This window comes from Ischnura elegans, chromosome 9 (genome assembly GCF_921293095.1).
Source record: "Ischnura elegans chromosome 9, ioIscEleg1.1, whole genome shotgun sequence".
Lineage (NCBI taxonomy): Eukaryota > Metazoa > Arthropoda > Insecta > Odonata > Coenagrionidae > Ischnura > Ischnura elegans.
In genome coordinates this window covers 75,875,323-75,897,682 of record NC_060254.1, presented here as the reverse complement: position 1 = coordinate 75,897,682, position 22,360 = coordinate 75,875,323, and the positions used below count along the sequence as shown (strand labels likewise).

General features: G+C 38.0%; 1 protein-coding gene across 2 annotated transcripts in view; it reads left to right on the top strand.

The window, feature by feature from the left end:
* Positions 1–22,360, top strand: part of LOC124165232 (cartilage oligomeric matrix protein) — a 248,320-nt gene that overhangs the window by 211,326 nt on the left and 14,634 nt on the right. Inside the window, exons 3-11 of one of the 2 annotated variants that reach the window (XM_046542536.1) lie at positions 4,496–4,722; positions 5,976–6,111; positions 7,076–7,174; positions 16,284–16,319; positions 16,462–16,535; positions 17,098–17,155; positions 18,336–18,503; positions 19,690–19,809; positions 20,819–20,919. In XM_046542536.1, coding sequence (XP_046398492.1) covers positions 4,496–4,722; positions 5,976–6,111; positions 7,076–7,174; positions 16,284–16,319; positions 16,462–16,535; positions 17,098–17,155; positions 18,336–18,503; positions 19,690–19,809; positions 20,819–20,919 — 1,019 coding nt within the window. The remainder of the gene's footprint in view (positions 1–4,495; positions 4,723–5,975; positions 6,112–7,075; positions 7,175–16,283; positions 16,320–16,461; positions 16,536–17,097; positions 17,156–18,335; positions 18,504–19,689; positions 19,810–20,818; positions 20,920–22,360) is intronic. The other variant, XM_046542537.1, reaches the window with a different exon arrangement.

Here is a 22,360-nt window from a genome sequence, read left to right as displayed (position 1 = left end):
TCTGGAATCGGAATCGACTTTAAGCGATCAATTCTCGATTCCGATTCCGTGTCCAAGAATCGGTGAAATCGTGAATCGAAATTTGGAATTGATTCATCTCTCCAGAAACTCGGGATGGCAAGTGAAACGAAACGAAAATGTCTGTGAAATACGAGGTCTGGGATTTTAAAATATTGTCTGAATTTGATGCATAATAACTGCATCTGCTTAAATTTGGATGTTCCAATATCATGTAAAATGCATTTTCAGGCATGTTATTTTTTTAATTTTTCCTGAACTCGCCGTTTCCTTGGAGAAAAGCCCCCACTAACCCCCTCATCCTCCCAAAATCTCCCTCATTCCCCCCAAAGCCCTCTCAACCCCCCTAAACATATTCCTATTTACCCCACTGCTCTGAGGTTTAGTTTAGTTTCGATCCAAAGTAGTTTTGGCTCCTATTTAGTATCGATCCTGATATTAGCTCCCCGGGTTTTATTCATTTTTGTTTTGTTTCTACATTTCGCTCCTGGGAACGAAACTTTTGAAATTTTACTGGTTTTGACTTACGCTTCGATTGCCATCCCTGCCAGTAGTGGCGCCGTCTCCATGGGGCCTGAGGGGCCCCGAGCCCCCTCAAAAATACGTTACGGGTGTGAGGAAAAAATGTGTCAGACCTGTCGATTTTCCCCAGAGTGTCAAGATATCGAGATTCGAGTTATCAGGGTTCTAATGTCGATCATATGACTCTTCTAAAATGCTAAAAAAAACTTTAAACTCACTATTTATAAAATTTCCCGGGGTAAGATCCCCGGTTTAGACCCCTCCAATATTTTTTGTAAGTCGGCATCCCTGCCCGCCAGAGACCCAGATAGAACCAGAAAGAAGAGGCGCGGTGTCCCCATCTACCGGAGGATGCCCAAGGCCTTTCCCCAGCTGCTTCGTCTCGCCGTCAGAGGGCGGGAGAGGAGAGAAACTTTCAAGTTCAAGGCGTCCGTTTCCGACTCAGCCCGACCACTTCCCCCTCTTTCCGCCGTCCACACGAAAAAAAAGAAGACGAGGAGGGACTCGAGAGTATGAGATGGAAGCTCCAGCCGACGCACTCTTACTTTTTAATTGACGAGAGATTTATGGGGATCGCCCTGTCGTCGTGTTTTTTTCCTACACGCCCAGTCGCGTGCATTCGCCGCAAAAGCAGAGGACATTTTCTTTCGGTTGGCCTTTGGAAGGGAAGGCAACCCCTTCCTGCGTAAGCAATGACCCTCGAAGCCAATTCAATCTTCCGAGAATCCACAGGAGAAGGATGAGAAATAATACATCTATGTAGCACTGAGACACTCGCAAAAAAAGAAGCAAAAAAGGCTTATTGTGTTGTCATATTTTTCATGCCCCCAGCAGGATATTTTTAGCCACCGGGAGTAAAGGTACACGGCGGACCGAAAATAGACTCCGTTTTCATATAGCCCGATTTGAACATCGATTTCAAAGAGACGTTAGCAAGTGGTGACCAACAGGTAAAAGGGATTGATAGCGGATACATATGGGGCGGAGGGGGCGCGCCACCCCCCCCCCCCCTTGAGGGGCCGTCGGCATTGCCAAACATTGAAGAACTACAATCTTTTATATCATAATATGGAATTGTCTTGTATAATCATTTATAATAAACCTCTCTTATACTTTGCATGTGGCTTGATTATTTTTTATTACGATGCAAGTATAGGTCAGTGGCGCAGCGAGGGGGGGTTTTGGGGGACAAACCAAAACCTCGGAGCTCTGTGGGGGGACAAACCCCCCCCCAGAGCTCCGAGAAATTTTTAAGTAAAATATATTCTACTTAATTGGATTAATATTGCTTTTAGAATAGTGTGAGGATTAACAAAACATACCTCAGAAGGCCGTAAAACCCAACATTTTTAACAATTTATCTTAATTTGTTTCTGGTGGAGGGCCCCCGCACCTCCCGCTTACCCTGGCGGGTATACCACACCTCCAGACCCCCCAGTATTAGTTGCGCCTGAAACCCCCCTTGCCTTAATTCCTAGCTGCGCCCCTGGTATAGGTTGCTCTAGATATCTTTTGCCCCCCTTCCCCTTTGATTTTTTTCTGTAACCGCTACTGATGGTACGCCAATAACTTTTTCCGGGTGAGGCTCAATAGATGATATTTAACCAAAGTCGGCGTGCGAACGACGAAGTGCTGGACACGGCATACTTCTCCGTGGCGTTCTGGATTCGTGGATATCTCCATCGTCCGGGTTTCCAAGGCGTTGGTCGTCAGAGGTTGACGACAATTTTGCCGGGGTTCCACCAGGCGTCTTCGGTTCGAAGTGGAAGACACCCAGGGGCGGTCTGGCCGGGTCGGCTTTTCGGCAATCGCCGAGGGCCTTGCTTTTATACCTCGTCCAGATTACGATTGTTCCAGCGATCGTTGGAACTATCGTGTATTTACACTACGATGGTTAAAACCTGTGCCTCGTCCAATGCTAAAATCTAAAGTGAACGAGAAACTGACGGTTAGAAAAGCTGTTGAGGTATGGCGGATTAAGATATTACCGTGTTCAACGTCAAGGGCGTACTCAGGATCAAAACTAGGGGGGGAGAGCCTTGATCGCTCAAGTTGTAACATTTTAGCACGGAAAAGGTAAATGAAACCAACATTTAAAGAAAAATTGAACAGCGCAGTTTTTAAAAGAATTTGCTCGATAAAAAATGTTTTAGTTACATGTCCTATACTACTAATATCATTTTACATGAGTTTAAAGAAAATTCGTTGAAAACTTTCGTTTCAATCCAGACCTAATTTTCCTTAAAGACTTTTGCTTCAGTCAGAATAAGTCAGTCGAAGAGTCAGAATGGCATCAAAATCCATTTCCGGCCAATTTCGTAAAATTTTCTGTAAGGGGGGGCCCATCATGAGCCACAGCCCAGCCGAGGGCCCCCAATTGCCCCAGACCGCCCCTGAACACACCGGAAGATGGAAAGATTCACAAATAATTAAAGCCGTTTCGCTAAAAAAAACAATGGTTACTGTTAAAATCGGCACAATGCAAATGAAATTCATGGTTTACTTCACGGAATTTATGATTTTCCGATGCGTGGATATTGAAAAAAAATTACCATAGTAGCAATTAGTAAAAATTATCAAAATTACCGTGTACCATCAAAGACCCCTCTAGGAAGTACTACTATATGGATAGATTGAAAGGATTGCTCTTCCTAGGGGCACAGCTAGGAATTAAGGCTAGGGAGGGTTTTAGGCACAACTAACACTGGGGGTTTGGCAGTGCCCACCAGGGTGAGAAGGAGGTGTGGAGGCCCTCCCCCAGAAATTTTTATGATTAATGGTTCAAAATGGCGAGTTTTATGGTTTTCTGAGGGATGTTTTCTTAATCCTTACACTATTCTACAAGTCCAATCTATTAATCCAATTACGTAAAATGGAGTAAACTTTAAAATTTCTCTGAGCTCTGGGGGGGGGGGGTTTATCCCCCGAATTCCCCCCTTTGCTGCGACATTGGCTATTCCCCCCATCCTACACACAAGGAAAGATGTCAACACACAAGCAAAAGGCACACGCTTAGCCCAATCATGAAGAGCATCCGTCACTCCTTTATTAGGTGAATTATTGCAAGCTTTGGGACAAGTTCAAGCACGCTACTAATCCGCAGAAATGGAAACTTAGAGGAAAAGGAATTCGCTCTCATCTCATCACGCGGAACTCTGTGCCTCAGTAATTGTCATTGACCTTAGAAACTTGGCATTAGGGTTCTCCAAGGCAGACATCACTTGGGAGGAGGAAAGGGAGGGTTACAGCGGAGGAGGGGGGGAGTGAATGGGATGGGTAGAAAAATATCCTTATTGAGGAAGAAATTTGTGGCTTGAGAAGTGAAATTCTTGTAGCCTGAAATTTACCAAAAAAATACACTTTCTTACCAACGAATTACAGATCTTTTTTTTAAATCCGATTGTCTCATAAATCCACAGGAAAACAGGCAAAAAAATCGATGAAGCATGTAACCTACTCGCGGTCGCGTTTATATTTCTAATTTAAAACAAATTCAATAAGCCTTCGCTGTTACACAAACTCGTAAAAAGCTTAAGCCTAAAGTAATTACCACAAACTCAAAGCTTACCCCCTCCAAGGGGTAAATGGTTATTATTATACAACCCATAAATGAAAACGCTTTTGTCAATCATTTAAATAGTTAAACATTTTCTTTTAATAAGAAATTAACTTTTCACGAGCAACACCAATATTTGCAGACATAAGCAGCTTTAGGAGGGGGTCACAGGGGCACGAGTTTTAATAAAACAAGCCATTAATTAGTTTTAAACCAAAAATTATTTTTACCTAGGAAAAACCTCTAATCCATCAAGCACAAATAAAAATATTTTAACCATAGAGCGCATATATTGGCACTTCATATACCTATGCCACAATCACTATGCATATCCATATTATATCCCTCCAAGTAACAAATAAATTTGCTAATATTGAATTCCATTATCTTCTATTGCAGTTATTGTCGAGACAGTTGAAGATGGCAGGACTCGATCTCAGCACTACACAGTGGAGACAATAACGGAAGGGAGCATAATCCGCTCCCTCCTTCTGTACGTCAACCAAGTCCAACCAGGTGCTCATGTAGCCCTCTACGTAGACTGTGTGTACCAGGGCATGATTGGTACACCAAGGAGCATGCGTGAAATGTACACAAAAATGGAAGGAAGAAGAACCCTCAGAGTGGTAAGTTTCTGATTTTTGAATTTCGAAATTTCTAATTTTAGCAAGATAACCTATGCATGATGTGTGTTACACGATAATTTAACTCTTGCAACATAAAGTCAACTTTGATGGCCAGAGCTCTTGTTTTGAGATTTCATTTTTTAGATAAACTTGCAACCAGAACCTGAGATATTTTGTTGAACCTGCAACCACCAATTATAGCAAGATATCCTCCTGATAGATTACCCGAGCATTACAGAATTAATTCACCACTGCAATATGAAGTCTATTTTTACAGCTAGAGCTTCTCTCATAAGATTTCATTTTTTTAATTCACTTGCAACAAGAGTCTAAGATATTTACTTGGGCAAAATTTCTCTCTTAATTTATCGTTCCCATCTGACCTGGATATATGTTAAAGTCCTAATACATATAATGTTCTCAATGTCGCTTTGAAATATATCTACATATTTTAATTTGTTTGAGCATTCTAAGCCTATAACTTGTAGCCTCCTAATTTCTAGGGACACTCAAACTAATTTGTTTAAAATCTGTCGAACACTTTTTGTAGGTGCATTAGATATGCTCATATGTGCACCTAAGCATATATAATGCAATTGAGCACTGCTGGGGTAGTACATGCCCCCTGACATAGTGGGATCTTAGCATGTGCCCCCCCCAGACCCTTAAAAAATATGCAACATTTTTTATACATCCCATTATCACTGCACTCATTTTGTATTATGAGGCAGAGGCGGATACAGATGGGGGGCGCAGGGGGCGCGCGCCCCCCCTTTGCGGGGCCGCTCACATAGCCGAACATTGTAGAAACACAGTTGTAACTTTTTTTTATCGTAATATATTGACTTATATACGCGTATAATGAGTTTAAATAAAACTTTCTTCAACTTCGCACGTGGATTGATTAATTTCTTATCACGATAAAAGTATAGGTAGCTCAAGATATCTTTTGCGCCCCCCCCTTGAGTATTTTCTGTATCCGCCACTGTTATGAGGTACCCCTGTGCCCCCCTCAGAACAAAATCCTGGACAGGGCCTTGATTGTGCCCCCTCCAGAAAGAAATTCTGGATCCGCCTCTGACTCCTGATATTTTTTGTCAAATTGCCTTCACTAACTGAACCAACCTAACCTCACCGAAAACTTTATTGGCGATAGACTTAGGTACCCTGTTGATCGTTTCATGGTTAAACATCCGATCATGTTTTTAAAAATGACGGGTAGAATAACGTCAAAATAATGTTATTCATTTCAGATACGAGAAAGGCGATATGTTTTAGAAGTGGATGCAAACACAGGAATGGCCAGTGTGCTAAACAGGAACAACTGCCCTTCATCGCAAATGCAGGCTATCCAAGCACAGCCAAATGAAATTTATCGCTATGACAGAGGTAAGTAAGACTCTAATTGTCCCTTTGATGAATCTGACTTCGTGATAAGAATCAATTTTGTCCATGCCTTATACTTGATCTAAAAATGGTAAATATTAATTAAATGAATCTTCCCAAGTGTAGTATGGTGCATATATATATTCTGAATATGTACTAATTCAATGAGGAAAAACTCCTTCCAAGAATTTGGGATATTTTCTGTAGCATAACTAGATCACTCATACATAAACTAAACTTGATATAGCTTTGGTATATTTATAGATAGTTATTCATAGCTGACAGTGGCATAGCCAGGGGGGTCCGGACCCCCTCCTCACCCCCTCCCCCCCTGCCCGAAATATAAGAACACAATTATTGTCCTTCATAAAAGAAAACAAAATATTGAAAAATCAGGAATTTACAAACTGTTTCTTTGACAAATTAAGTTTTTTCGATTATGAAAAGTGTTAAAATTAGTTTAAAACCCATTACTTAATGCCCGGTTTTTCAAAAATTTTCCCCCGAACGAAATTCCTGGCTAAGCTACTGATAGCTGATGAAATTTTATGAAACATATTAGCATTGCTAATTTGGTAAATGGGTCATTGGTACATGAGCTTTTGGTGGCGGCTATTATTACTAAGCTAAAAAAAACTATACAGATATTTAGTCCTAACTTTCTTCTATTCCTCTTCTTTTCCTGAGACTTTAATTGGTGAATCAAGGATTTCTTACCTAAAAAATTAATAAAGTAGAAAGTTTCCAACTTTTAATCTACCAATTGATAAAATGCATATTTTAGTTGACAATGACTTTTAATGATGAGAAAAAAAAAGAAAAAAATATGACCACTTCTTTCACTGTTAGACTTTCTTCTATCCACTGTCCATTAGATAAATATCAATGTCTCAGACTAGACATTACATAAAATACCTACCTAGAATAAATGCAGAATAACCTACATTATGATTGCTTCACCAAATAGATGGAAAATATGTGTTTCTCCGCTGCAAAAATGAGAAGCTACAGCAATTATTCTGGAGCTCACATATTTCCAATAACAGTTATCCAGTCACAACGGAAGGTAAGCGGAGAAAAACGTACATATATGGGGCATTAAATGTAGTAACACCATGTCTAAATATCATAGCAAAGAAAAAACCTATGATGCATTAAAAAATCAATAATTTTGACTAACTGTATAACCTAATCACTATGCCATTCAGATAAAATAAGCCCCTGATAACTAATAAACATGTTATAACTAAAGCACTTAAGGCATTCCCAGATAACACGGCATTTGTATTACATCAATAATACACAAAAAATACGTGCCCAAATACATATGTATAAGATGGAATACGATCGTATTCCATCGGTATATTTCACGTAGAAGTGGTTCAAAAGTCCCTATAGATGTATGTATTCGTGCGTATTACAAATTGGAAATCTGAATACCCATACATGAATTATACATATGTATACAAAGGAATACAATCGTATTACGTCTGTATATTTCACGTAAAAGTGGCTCAAAAGTCCCTCAGGATGTATGTATACATGCGTATTACAAATTGGAAACCTGAATATCCTTACATGTAATATACATATGTATCTGCAGGCCCTCGTACACGAATTATACATATTGATTTTCTGACCCACATCCACTGAATATCAATATGGATCAAACGGATGAGTAAATATAAGGAAACCAGAACATACAGATAATAAAACATTTATTCAAAGAGAAAAATAAAATAATACACACAAATAACAAGTGTGGCCATGAATATTGCTAACAAGCATTAAGGGCCAGCAAACAGTAGGTGAAACTTAGTTTTAAAAAATGGCACAAAGATAAATCAAGTACAAACAATGGTTTGAGTTTGAAAATAGAAAAAAATGTTAGCATGGAACAAGCGTTGTAACCCTTTGCACAAGAAGAAACCTGAATTCAGGAAACCAACTCTGCACAATTAACCACTTTCTGAAAGGAGAAAAGAAGAAGTCAAGTTTAAAAGTCATGCAAAATATATCTTTTTGTAAGATCTGAATAGGAGCTCAAGGCCTTTCAATTTGAATTCTGTGAAGTCAGTAATTTTAGTACTAATTCTGTATTCTGAATGCAAATGAAAGTTTGGCTTCTCTGCTTGATTCCAGACATAAGTTTTAAATTTTTTCATTTACCAATTATGCCGAGGTCCCAGCTAGCACTGATTTGACCTTGTCCTTTGAGAAATCAGATATTTTGGGGATATGCTTTCATTTTACAAAATTAATAGCCTTTCTCTTAAGAAGAAAGAGAAATATGAGAAAAGATCATATGACTACTTTTAAATATAAATTAACTAGGAAAAAGTGTATCCATTGGTATGCTTATTTAGTACATTATACTAATTTATTAGTACCATGATTTAGTATCGGATGATTCACACAGAAAAAATATAAACTTGTGATATCAAATTTTCAAACAAATAAATTTCATACATAACCGATAATTTTAGGCTTAACTTTAAGAAACCTCTCCATCATGGATAAAAATAATTTTTTCCCTCAAACCTTACCTCGGTATTAACAATTCCACCTGGTCTTCTGGCTTTGCTTCGTCGTCTTTTCCGTAATCCATTCTCCTCTTGTCCAGGCCAAGCTATTTACATCGTCGCCTCCTGGGTATGCGCGAAAGAGCATGAAAATAAAATTATAATTAATTAATTTGGCCCATACGCACCTCTTTCTTACATATAATGACAAACTTTCGCATGAAAATTACGTATTTATCTTGTGTTAATAATAATGACGAAATGCACCTTGACTGCATTTCAAGATGAAAGAAATATTACATTTTGCTTTAAGGGAACCGATATTACACGACCAATACTTCTTGCTCGTTAAATAATTAGAAGTAGAGGGCAAAACCGCTCGGAACCTCGAGGAATCTATTAGTGACAAGGCTACGCTGATAAGCCTAAGGTCAAAGATGTTATGACTAAAGCATAGGATAACTAGGAATGCAAGAACTACAATACAGTAGGTTGTGGTAATAAACAGCGATAAAACAACTTACACGTGAACGAAAACATTCCTTTAAACAATTTTTTCTGCTCTTAATTAAGAGAAGAAAAAATGTAACTTCAGCCGCGAAGCACGGAATTACTATACGACGCATAATCTATTAATTTATACGTACAAGATTGACATTACTATGTTTTACCATATAACTTCAATGGACACCAGTCTCCTCGATACATAACTCAACAAAAAAGGAAAACAATAGCCAAACATAAACAAAATAATTACCTCTATTGGCGCAATGTGGTCAATGTGGTAGTTGTATCCAAATATACTCAAATAACATAATTAATGTAGTCTATGTATGCGTACAATATAATAAAAGATAAATCATACCTTACCTTAATTATCCAGTGACAGGAAACTGTTGGAGCTGGCTTGCACGAATCGCAATAACCCAGTAAACACCTATGACTCATGCATGAGGTCATAAAGAAGTCTGACGAATTTGTAGGACTCCTACAAAAGAGTCCCAAATGGCCTCATAATGATGTCTCCGTGAGGTCATATGCACTCGTATAGGAATTCTTTTCGCGGTCTCACACGACTCTGAAGGAGCTCAGTCAAGAGGTCTTATAGGACTCCTATAACAGTTCCAATATGATATAGGCGCAAATGTGGCGCCTCCACGTGTGTGATAATGGAACTACCTGGAGAACCAGAAAAATTACCCACTTCGTAATAATTCCGATAGATGGCTTTGAAATAGCCTACAAAAACGCCGGGGCACCTACCAGCCCATTAATTAAGATCTCAAAATACTTTACGCACCTTTATTTAAGAAAACTCTCCGATGACATAAGTACCCGACGTATCCAATTAAAATAAAGCAAAATAATACATCTAATGAGAACCATAGGTGGAAATAAGGCAGAAAAACAAAATGGAACAGACAACTTCATGATATTTATAAATTTATTCTTCATAATATTAAGTCAATAAACAAACATAACGAGTTTTTGAATTCTTCCTCTCTGCATACTTTACGCGGTCTCCGCTTGATACAGCCACTGCCTCTCCACTCTCTCCAAGGCGACACTACTTGCTAATGTCTGGTTCCATTTCATAACAGAGGCTGAAAAAAAACATCGAACTTAAGTTTGTTGAGAGTTATAATTGATAACATCAAATAAACCAGATAAAGACTATTTATCTCATTAGCAGTCCCTAAATACTCCCAGGGCCGGTTTTAGCACCGAAGATGACCGTTTTAACTTGGTTAATTTTAGGAGTAACCGAATTAGTGAACTACTTTTGATTAATTCTCTTACACTTAATTACATTCCTATTGCATTAGAATGCACTTAGAAGTTAACTTAAATACATGGTGAACGTTATTTCCATGCTTTATCGTTCCATAAGTTACATTACGAAGTGAAATCAAGCAAATTATAAATCGGTTAGCACTTTTGTTTGTTTACGTCATGATTTTGAGAACTGAGAAGTTTATAAACTTCAATGATCTTAGGGAAAACTGTTTTGTGAACCCGAGATAATAAAAAACACTGCTTGAACACGTACTAGATATGATCGAGATAGTGTATATCAGCGGAGATAATTTAAAATGCGATAACAGCAAATTTATAAGGATACGATGAATGGATGAAATGAAACATGAACAACAACAACAAAGGCACGTTACAAAACGTGTTCCATCTAAAAATTTTACATGAATATTTACCGATACTCAATGATAAGCATGAACTTAACCAGCTTGGAAAATAGTATAATTAATGGATTTTCTCATTAACAAGTGGATAAAGAATCGTACACATAAAATCATTGAAACTTACCTTCCAAGTCTCCGTGCACGTAACACATCATGATGTCCACAAGGTTCGTGCCGATCTCAGATCCGATGGAATCCTGATTCACGTTCGTAGACACAAGTAAAAACACGAGCAAGAACTAGACCATGGAGTACACACGATATTAATCATAAACTAGACGTCTTGAGCTCAAGGCAGTAGAATAACACGGCAACACAATGGCGGACCTAGCGGAAAGTGGAAGTGTCAGCTTATTTAATAAAATCGGAGGGAGAAGTTTACGAACCCATCTCTTAATATAAAGAGTTAATTGAAGGAAGAAAAAATATTATACACGCAGAAATATATAATTACGATTGAAATTATAATTCATTAACATACACATGACTTCATTTTTCAGGCCTCATGTGTGTGTGATCTTGAAGACCACATGAAGTGTGAGGTCTTCAAGACTTTATGAAGTATGCGGTCTTAAAGACATCATTCATGTGACCTCATGAAGTGTGAGGTCTTAAAGGCCCTTTCATGTCTCTTAATGTGAAATCTTAAAGGAGTCCAACGTATGAGTTCATATAAGACCTCATTACGAATACTGTGTTGACTGGGAACGTGCGGGATTGAAGCACATTTCCAGCAAAACATAGCTTCGGTTTGAGCGCACTATCCACACGCACCGGTTATCGAGGATTAAAACACTATGTCAATTCTTCCAATACGTATAATAATACAAACAAATATAAAATGAACTATACATCAGTAGCCGGAGTTCCTCCTACAGCACGTTCTTGACGTTCTCGTAGTCTCGAACGAAATGCCGAGCTAACTGTTAACGAGATTATCACTCCCACTCACTTCCCTAGCTTGTTGCGACAGAATTGAGAATTTAATTTTTTTGTTTAAACAGTTAATTTAAAATATTGTTTAAAAAATTAAACTTCGCTTTTACTTTTGCGCTGTGCAAGAACTATTTTTTGTATTTTTCATGTATTGTGAACCATTTTCCATGTGTATATTTCGCGGATGGAAACTGAAGTTTACATATGTAATACGTCTGTATTTCGCGTGCATTTACAAATTAACATAAATATGGTCGCCATACTACCCTTGCTCACATCGATCAGTATATGATTTATTTTTAAGCTTCCTGGGTATAAATTCGAATGGATGAATGATCATTGAAATGAGGAAATCTGGCGTTTGCAGTGAACATATTATTTCTGCAGAAATGTTTCTGAACATTTCACTAGACGCCACGAAAATCCACCTCTCAAAAATTACAGGAAATATACATAATGTATATTTTGTGTATTTTTGACCACATTTACATATGTATTTCCTCTGTATTCATACATATGTAAAAGTAGCAAGTGTTACACGATATTTACATTTGTATTTTTGACCACATTTACATAAGTATTCAAATTTCAAAAATACAAATGTATTTATCGTGTAACACGTACCACTTTTACATATGTATGAATACAAAGGAAATATATCCAATAATACATATGTATTACACATGTTGTACATAACAAAAATAAATATGTATGTGACCCATGAAAATACAATATAAATACATTATGTATAACCAAATGTGTGCTGTTGGGGTTTATACCTTGTCAAGCATTCAAACACTACAGTTAACTGAAATTTATGCTTTTATAATGCATGATTTCATTCTATTTAACCTCATCTCACACATGCCATAAGTCTTCTAAGTGTCCAAATAACTCTCAAAGTTTTTCATCATCAACTCAATATTTTGACACACTACTTCAATATATGTATGCTGATTCTAAACTCCAAAAATTGGTTCAAAGAGTGGAAAAAGCAAGCCACAAAAAATAACCTAGTTAGGATTAGAGAAAAGAATTGCCGGTGATAGTAGAGGCTTCTGGCAGGCCAGATGAGGCCAACAGCCACAGAAAAGGTCATTGGAAAAACAGGATGACAAAGAAAACGAAGAGTTATTCTGAAAAATTTTGATGAAGACATTTATGATTCTGCGGATGGCTAAGTTTTCCTAGCAAGAATGTGGTTGAATGTTGGCAGAAATACAGAAAAAGACTAACAAAAAAATTACCCAATAAGTACAGAAAATCCTGCTACCATTGGATACCTTCACTTAACATTGATTTACTTCCATGATTAATAATAAAAGAGTGATATGAAGAAAAAATTTCCCATAATATAAATATTTTCACTGAGAAGAAGGCTATAAAGAGAGTCGGTTATTCAATAAGCACCAGTATTTGAAATAAAGGCGAAATCAAGTTCCTTGGAGTCAAGAGTTCTCAGATATTCATGCCTATAGGCAAACACAGGAAGGAAAAAGTGGATACTCATAATGAAGGTATTAGAGGTGGACCTGGTGAAGAAAATAAAGGCAAAATACACAGTTGGCACTATGAATGTACCCAATTCACTTTGAATACCTGCAACTGGTAAGGTAAACACATATATGGTAGGTATGTACCACTCTGCATTGCAACGAATTCCATAGCAAAGTCTAATGCAATTGGAGTAACTAACTCTAAGCATCTACTAAACTATTCTTTCACCTCTCTAAACATCTAAACCATTCATTCTTATGTTCTAACACATCACTATAGCTTATTACTAATTATGAGAAATTTTCAATAATTTATAGTTTTCTATATTGATAATTTTCAACCATTCAAAATAAATAACCTTGTGGTATGCATAGGCCTAAAACAAATTTTAAAGCTTAGTTTGCAATTATGTCTTTTTACTCCGATGAATCTAGATGTACAATTTGAGGGGAACCTTAACTGAGCATAGGAGAATATGAAATAAGATATATTTAAGTGCAAAATTGATTTTCTTTCGTTTTGTAACTCCTCAGCTGCAAAAGTAGCATCATAAGTCTTCCATTATCAGCAGAAAATATTTAAAGGAGGCCATACCTATTTTTCTGCCTGGATGGGCAGAGTATGTAGAAGACCCTTGCATGTAATACCATCTACAGTGGAACCTCGTTAAAGCGAGTACGGGCTATAGCGACACACCCGCTATTACGAGAGATAGCCGATGCACCGTCAATTGACCCTATAATAAGCGTGTTAAAAAATTCGTTTTTACGAGACCCTTTCGGTGTTGGCTCTCGCCATAGCGAGGGTTTCACCGCCGGAAGACTTTCATGAAGACTCCTTAACCTCTGTAATTGCTAGCGATCTGTTAGAAATGAAGTTAATGGAGTGCTCAGTCTCAAATTCATGTGGTAAACTGTCGTTCGATAAATATAATGATGGCGAAACAATGCTTTGCATGATTTTTATTCAGTGCGGCGCTTATAACTTGTTTGAATAGTTAGTCGTTATTTGAGTAAGGAAATTTAGTGATGCAAAAAAACATCGCCTTTCGTCTGGATTTATGCTTACGTTTATCGGATAGATGTTTATCTGTCGCCGCACCACTCCTGTTCCTGTATATCTGTTCGCAACAGGTATATTGGCTATTATTTGCTCCACCTCCGGTAAAGCGACAATTCGCTATAGCGAGTGTTAATTAGTGCACCGTGGGGTGTCGTTATATCGAGGTTTCACTGTATATCCTCAACCTTTCCATGCCTATTGTCGCCTATAGCTGACACAGATTTTCTTACACAAATCAGTAGAAATTGCAATTTCTTGACTAGAGCCAAGAGGGTTTTTCCTATGTAAAAGAATAAAAGTCATAAGAGGGTGGTTTCCTATCTTTTTTATTTCTTAAATCAAAGGATTGTTACTCTTGGAGTACGTATTTCACGCTTTTAGATTTTTAAATGATGACATCTATTTTTCACAATTAAATGAAAAGTGAAAATTTTCAAGTACGCGAAAACCCGACAGCTAAGCATGAATGCTGGGAAAAGCCCGTGTGATTTATTCTGGTTACGGTTGCTGCTGTGTGGGGCCACCTTGGTGCGAGGCTATGAGCACCGATACGATGCAGGCTGCTAGCAGGTAGCAGAGTACCCTGCAAGCAGGTAGTGCTTGGCTTAAATAAGGATTATTAATACCCTATCAAACGAAGGAAACTTTCCAACCATAGGCAATTTTAATATGTGATTACATATTAAGAGAGAAGAATTAAGAATCCCTGAGCTCTGTGTCTCATGCATGCATTGGTAATGCCATACGATGCAAAACTCCTGACTACTCGTATAGCATCTGGGCCCCTGTGACGTCACGTGGATTGGCATCACATGGCCGCCAATCTTGCCTTTTTCAAATGAGGTTAAATTGGCTATTACCATTCATCTAAACTGAGATTTCTAAAACCAAATAATTCATATATTATGAATACACTAATGGTGGGTAACGAATTGCAATCAATGCCTTTCGTTTCCTTTGATGAAAGTAGGTACACTGTTCAGAAAGGAGGGGATGAGAGGTGATGGTGACTCAAAAAAGAGAAACTTTTTAAATGTAGAGTTCAAGTCCCCGCAGCTGAAGGGTTAACAATAGAAATATACCCGCTTGCAAACACACCCTCTTAACACGTTGCGTACAGATGGCGAGAATTCTCGTCATTTTTTTCCGAGCGTTCCGGATGGATGACAAAGATTTTCGTCATTCAGGCGCGTCAACTTGTACAATTTGGAAGCATGCTGTAGGTAATTGGTAGTACATTATCAGTAGTTGCTCGTTACTTACTATGAACAGGCGCATGGTAATGTTTGATTGGTTGAAGTTATATTTTAAGCATTAGCTTTTAAACCATGTTTAAACCAAAGGCAGTTCACCCAAATTGATGCATACATATTTTCAATCTCAACACCTCTACCCAGGTATGTCGTTCCCCTGCATGAAAATATCCAGGTACGCAACGTGTTAAGGCCGTTTTACACGGGGCACGTACTTGCACAATCTGACATGTGTACGAAGGCACAGTCAGAATTGCTAGATCACATGCGAGAATGCATGGATGTGAGATGGTGAAATAGCCTGTTCTGATTCCCGCAATTCCACGCCATTTTAGAAATTAATGCAGTTCTAAGCAATGCTGTGCTGAGTTTAAAACGGCCATTAGCCTATTACATCATTTCACTCATTGCTGATATGGTTCCAGATGATCTGTCACAACTAAAGTGATGAGAAAAATTTTTTCTCACAATTATCCCCGAAACCAATGTTTTTTTCACAAGGTTTCCCTTCCACCTTAAGCAAGGCTTCAATATACCTATTGTAGTTTATGCAGGATTCCACTGAGTTTCTGTGTTTTTGTAAATATTCCCCCGATGTTGGAATGAATTTAAAAAATCAAGGAAATATCCCATCAAACCACAAACGTTTAAAAGTATGTATGTACATGATTTGAAAACTAACAGCCCTCCTTCTTTTTTTGTTGCAGGTGACATGCCAATGTACTCTGATGTAGATGGAAAAGGTGAGTTCTATCTTAACCTAATTTCAATGTCAGAAATTTAGCAGAGAAAATTAAAATTCAATTACTCAGGTTTAATTTTTGCTTTTATCTAAACTAAAAATATGGACATAACTACATAATTGTCTTCTTTTTGAATTCACAGATTCGATACTTATCAAGACTATGTCAGAGCTCATCAGTTCCATCAAGAAACTAAGAGATGAAATAGAAGTGCAGGTAAGAAGCTTTAAATGGCAGAGAAGCAGAGGTTCCTAGAATGCATGGGCAATGGGACAATAGGGTGGTCCTTCTTTTTAAAGTTTTCGAATTTCTTTTGGGACGCCCTCCAGTTTTGTTCCATTCGGTGGGAAAATAAATCATGAAAATTATTTTTGTAATCAGATTCCGGGAAAGCGTGCCGCATCTAACTTAAAGTTTTGAAATTTTGGTATTTTTGGGTCTTTTTCGGACATAACTGAAGGTGATGTCACTCTCGGATTATTCTATCACTTTTTTGCCATCTACAAGGACTCTTTAGACATTTGCAGAGTATCACCTCAAATTTATTTCATTTCTGCCCTTTGGTTCCCGAGATATCGCACCGAGAGTGAACACACCACACCAGCCAGTTAATTTGGGTGGCACGCGGGTTGCATACTCTCAATATTTGCTGATCATTCTCACTCATTGTAAAAGCATAAAATTCTTTAGATAAATTTTAAACTGTGTCAATCAAACCTAATTCTTATTACACATACTGGTGAATGTCAGTATAACTCACTGAGAAATTTCATTACAGCACCAAGAAACCAGAACTCTTCGAGAAATGTTAGCCCAGTGTGACATGTGTAAACCAGGTAATTATAAAAATCCATCTACCTGCCTAATACTTCATTGTATAAACTTAGTTTATTTGCACAAAACTAAGATAGTAAATGACCTGTGCCTTTTTAAGACAGCAAATAAGAGTTCATTCCTCTTACAAGCAGGCAGAAAATGTTTCGTTCTGGTATGCATGTAAAAAAGACTAAAATCTATATAAATTGTTTTATTTTTTTATATCATTCCGAATATGTATAAATGTATCTTTTTATTTAAACTGAATTGAGTGGGTTGGAAGCCAAGGAGTACAAGTGCACATGATTTTTTTCTCAACAGAGTTAGGTAAAGTTAATTGTTAGAATAAATACACAAAAACCTGGTTGCCAAGGGAAACGAGTGAGTCACTGTTCTGTGCTGACATGGAGTGGAAAAACAAATGCACTACTAAGTATCTAATTGATCTCGTTCGTCTTCTATATCTAATTTCGGTACCTAACTCTATATAGAAAAGAGAAATCACTTAATGTACCCCTTGGCTTCCAACCCACTCAATTATTAAGTATTTCATCATTTAAATCACACCTGTATGAAATTTTACTATTATATAATGGGATTAACACATTCAGTGCGGAGCACATCATTAACGTGGTCCCGTCCAAGCTGAGATACGGAGCATGTCAATTGACGTGCTCTGCTGGTTGGGCCGGGAGCCCTTTCTCCGCCTCTGTACGTGACTAATATCCACTTCCGAGTCTTCCAATCTTGAGTATGGCCTTCAGCAAGCTTCCCTCTTTCAAACCATGTGCGCCATTTGTAAAAAGAAGTCTTTAAAGTCATACGTGATTAAATTTTTAGGGGGAACTGCATGGCTATCCATCTATTTCATTTAGTAAAGTTATTTTTTATCAGATTCCGAATGCAATCTCACGCTATAATTACATGAGGCTTAGATTACCATGCTTAATTATCCACACTAATGCAATGTTTATATTAAACACGAAAATATAAATTGCAATGGAAGTTATGGTGCAAAATCCTCCCTCTATTTTTCTTTCTTATTTTAATGGCCGATTTTGATGACTTTAATGAAAATTGGAACTGCATTGAATGTGGTAATAAATAAGAAGGTCATCTTAGAATGTGACTAGCCTTAGATTCATGCAAATATGGTATTTAAAACCAATGAAGCTTAATAAGTATTTTCAATTCACACAGGAAACAGGAAAGTTACTTGCCAGTCTAATCCACCCCCATGCTTCCCTGGAGTTCAATGTGCAGAAACATCTGATGGCGTACGGTGTGGTCCATGCCCTCGTGGATACATAGGTGATGGCCGAACATGTAGGGAAGGCATTACATGCCAAGACAGGCCATGTTTCCCTGGTAAGTAAGCATGTAGCAGGTTACCGATGGATCAAAATAAAGTGGCCTTACATATTCAAAAATAATAGAAAATGAAGAAATTGTATCATGCATATTAAAATTGATGGTTTGAGGCATAACTTTGTAAAAGCAATTCACTATGAAGGATGAAAAAGAAACTTTTATGCTTTCACATGAAATATTTATTGACACGACCACAGTTTCAACGTAAGACGTCATCATCAGGTGAACTCTACAAAGGTCCATCACATCAATTTTTACCAGCCTTGGTGGGGGAGGGAGGAAGGTAGCACTAGGTTTGAAGGATTGGTCAACAGAGATGAGGGAAGGGGAAAGAACTTGGTCATGTGGTAGAAAGAAGTAAGGGGAAGGAGGCTCCCTCCCTAAGCCTCAAACCTGCCATGCTTTCTCCCTCGCGTTGACATCTGTGATGGACCGCAAGGGCCTAACACCTAGTACCATGAGCCCCGGTGTAATTGCCATGGGAATTTAAGAACCTGGATATGGTAGTGGTCTGCGCAGTGGCCCGGAAAGCCATAGGTCCGTGGTTCGATTCCCGGTCCAGGGGAATTTTTTCTCATGGCAATTCTTGTATATTTCACTGCCGTTCATGCGGCGGGGTTAGAAATATTACACATACCGCTTTGTGCGGCTTTGGCGCAGGTTTGAGGCTCTAAACCAGTTGTGGCTTCTTGGAAGTCCTTTCTCCCTCGCGTTGCCATCCTTGAATGACCACGAGGGCCTAACACCTAGTACCATGAGCCTCGGTATAATTGCCATGGGAATTAAAGAACCTGGATGGCATAGTGGTCTGTGCAGTGGCCCGGAAAGCCAAAGGTCCGTGGTCCGATTCGCTGTCAGGGAAATTTTTTCTCATGGCAATTCTTGTATGTTTCACTGCAGTTCATGCGGCAGGGTTATAAATACTACAGAAATAAATATATTTTAATGATACTCATAAAACCAAAAAAATGACATACCTACATATTATATGAATAACTACAAAAATTATAATATAAATCCATGAAATGAATGATTTAATCCAATGGAAAATATTCATGAATTCACCTACTAGATACTAAACAAAAGGATTCTTAACTGTCACAAAAATTCAGAGATATTGAAATAAGAGCTGTGATTTTGTTTCCTATTCCTATTTATTTCATGCCTTATATCCCTTATCTAGGAGTTCGCTGTGTTGATACAGTGCAAGGATTTCAGTGTGGAGCTTGCCCAAGTGGACATGTGGGAGATGGCCAACGTTGTCAGCCACGAAGTGGCTGCGAATCAAGCCCTTGCTATCCAGGTAAACAAAAAAACTAGCATGAGATTTAATTTTTTACAGAGATGCAAGATTGTGACTGAGTTTTTTATTGTACGACCCATATATGTACAAGCATATCTAAAACCCTCGCGTCTTAGCTCGCACAAAAGTCCAGATTAGACATAGTGTTGCTGAATCACAAATACATTGAACGAATTATGCGCATACATAATTGTTTATGGAGCCCATGCGTTGAGCACATCAGGAAAACAAGAACTAATGATGAGCTGTCTTTTTCAGACGAATGAGTCATGAGCGAGATGCCATTGACTTCACATCGGTTACTACAGTTGCACTCTTGCATTGCAATTGCTTTCTATGAATCTATTAACGGAAAAATTCTAAAAGACCGTCAAATTGGTCGCAGTTCAAAAGCAAATTAATTGGAAATGAAGTAACAAATTGATTTCAGGGCAAAATTTATGAAAATATTGTACAGGTGTGCTTTCATAAATTTTACTTTTGTTATTGCATGCTCTTGAAATTAGCATCTATGAAAAAATATGAGACTTCAACTTTTTAGTATTTGGAGAAAGTTCATCTATTCATAATATATGCTTTCTCAAAAAAGTCAACTTTATAAATTTACTTCAACTTGTTAAATGTACAGTGGCGCCGACTCCATGGGGCCTGAGGGGGCCCGAGCCCCCTCAAAAATTCGTTATGGGTGTGAGGAAAAAATGTGTCAGGCTTGTTGATTTTCCTCAGAGTGTTCAGATACCAAGATTCGACTTATCAGGGTTCTATTGTTGATCATATGGCTCTTCTAAAATGCTAAAAAACGTAAAACTCACTACTTATAAAATTTCCCAGGACAAAATCCCCTGTTTTGGCCCCCCCAATATTTTTTGTAAAGGCATCCCTGTAAATTTATTATTATTGTAGAAAACATTGGAATTTTGCTGATCTCTGCATGAAAACATTCTAATAGATTCGTTATGATTGCTCAATCTGTATGATAAGATTGTTAACTATATATTTCATTTCACAGGAGTCCAGTGTAAAAATGTAGACCGCCCACCATACTTCAGATGTGGAGCTTGTCCTGCAGGGTACACAGGAGACGGGCAGTATTGTCAGGATTTAAACGAGGTGAGGTACTTTTATCAGTGATCACTGACAGTGATAAAGGGTAGTGAATGCATATTTGGTCGTCCCATTTTTTTTACTAAAATCTGTAATACACAGACCCTTCTCTGTAAAAGTCAAAACTTCCACACTATTTTTTCTAACATCAATATCATTGCTCCAAACAGTAATACCATATCAAAAATAAATTTCAGAAATGAAATTGGACTGGATAGAATGTTATTTCTAAGTAAATGGTTGGGAACCAGAAACAATCTGTAATGGAACGGCTAATCTTCTAGTCTCAGCTTAGAGGTGGTGCTCCACTTGCAGGCCTTTCGCCAATGGGGGTGGGTAGAGGGGAAGAGCAGTAACATGGGTCAGCCATGGTTTGGGCCTGCTGCAGCTAGGGATTATGCTTAACCCTTTTACTGCCAGCCTATTTCATGTGGGATGTACGAAGACTGCCAAGGCTATTTTCCGGAATTAGCTACATTTCTGATTTAAAAATTTTTCAGCTACTTAATTTTATTTAATACGTCTAGATTTTTTTCTCAATTCTTAAGATATATTTATGTATATCTTATAACCATTGATAGATTATGAGGGTAGATATATATTATATTTACATAAACTACAGCTGTTGAAAAGGCCACAATCACGAAAAAAAAGTGAAATAATTCGGGCCGATAAATTGGCCCTGGCAGTTTCCGCTCAACCAGCGAGGGCCGATATTTCAGCAGTAAAAGAGTTAAGACCCTAAAATTTGAGGCCCTCCCAATACTATGCCTTTCAAATGCAGCACAGACCCACGGGCAGAACTCAGGGTTGATAATGCCTTGGACTTAAGGGGTGGGGTGCTTAAGGGGTGAGCCAGGGTGGGCCTGGACCCACCCAAATTTTTTTCGGCAAACCCTCTGGCCCACTCATATAAGGCTGAAAAATTTCAGAGTCAAAGTCCAAAGTTGAACTTTATTTTATGAAATTAAAATAAATGGTATACAGGTACATATATGGCATGCATAGGCATATGGAAAATCACTTTAATGATTTCCAAAAAAAATTGTATTGTCCATATTAACTCTGTGAAATAAGACAAATATACTCAAAGAGGATTTTAAGACGTATTTATCCACATTAACTCGAGGTAAGGCCAACCCATTTCGTAATCTGGCCCACCCATATGACACATGCTAGAGCTGCCACTGTGTATGTACATACATATAGTTCCTCAATAAGTTACTTAACCCTTAGTTACAGGCTAAGTAGGGATTTCGCCACATTTTCTGAAAGTTCAAAATAGTGTGTTTCTGTTTTCGACACCAGTGGCGCAGTGAGGGGGGGATTAGGGGGATAAAACCCCCCCCAGAGCTCAAAGAAATTTTTAAGTTTAACCCATTTTGCTTAATGGATTAGTATTTCTCATAGAATAGTGTTAGGATTAATCAAATATCCCTCAGAAATC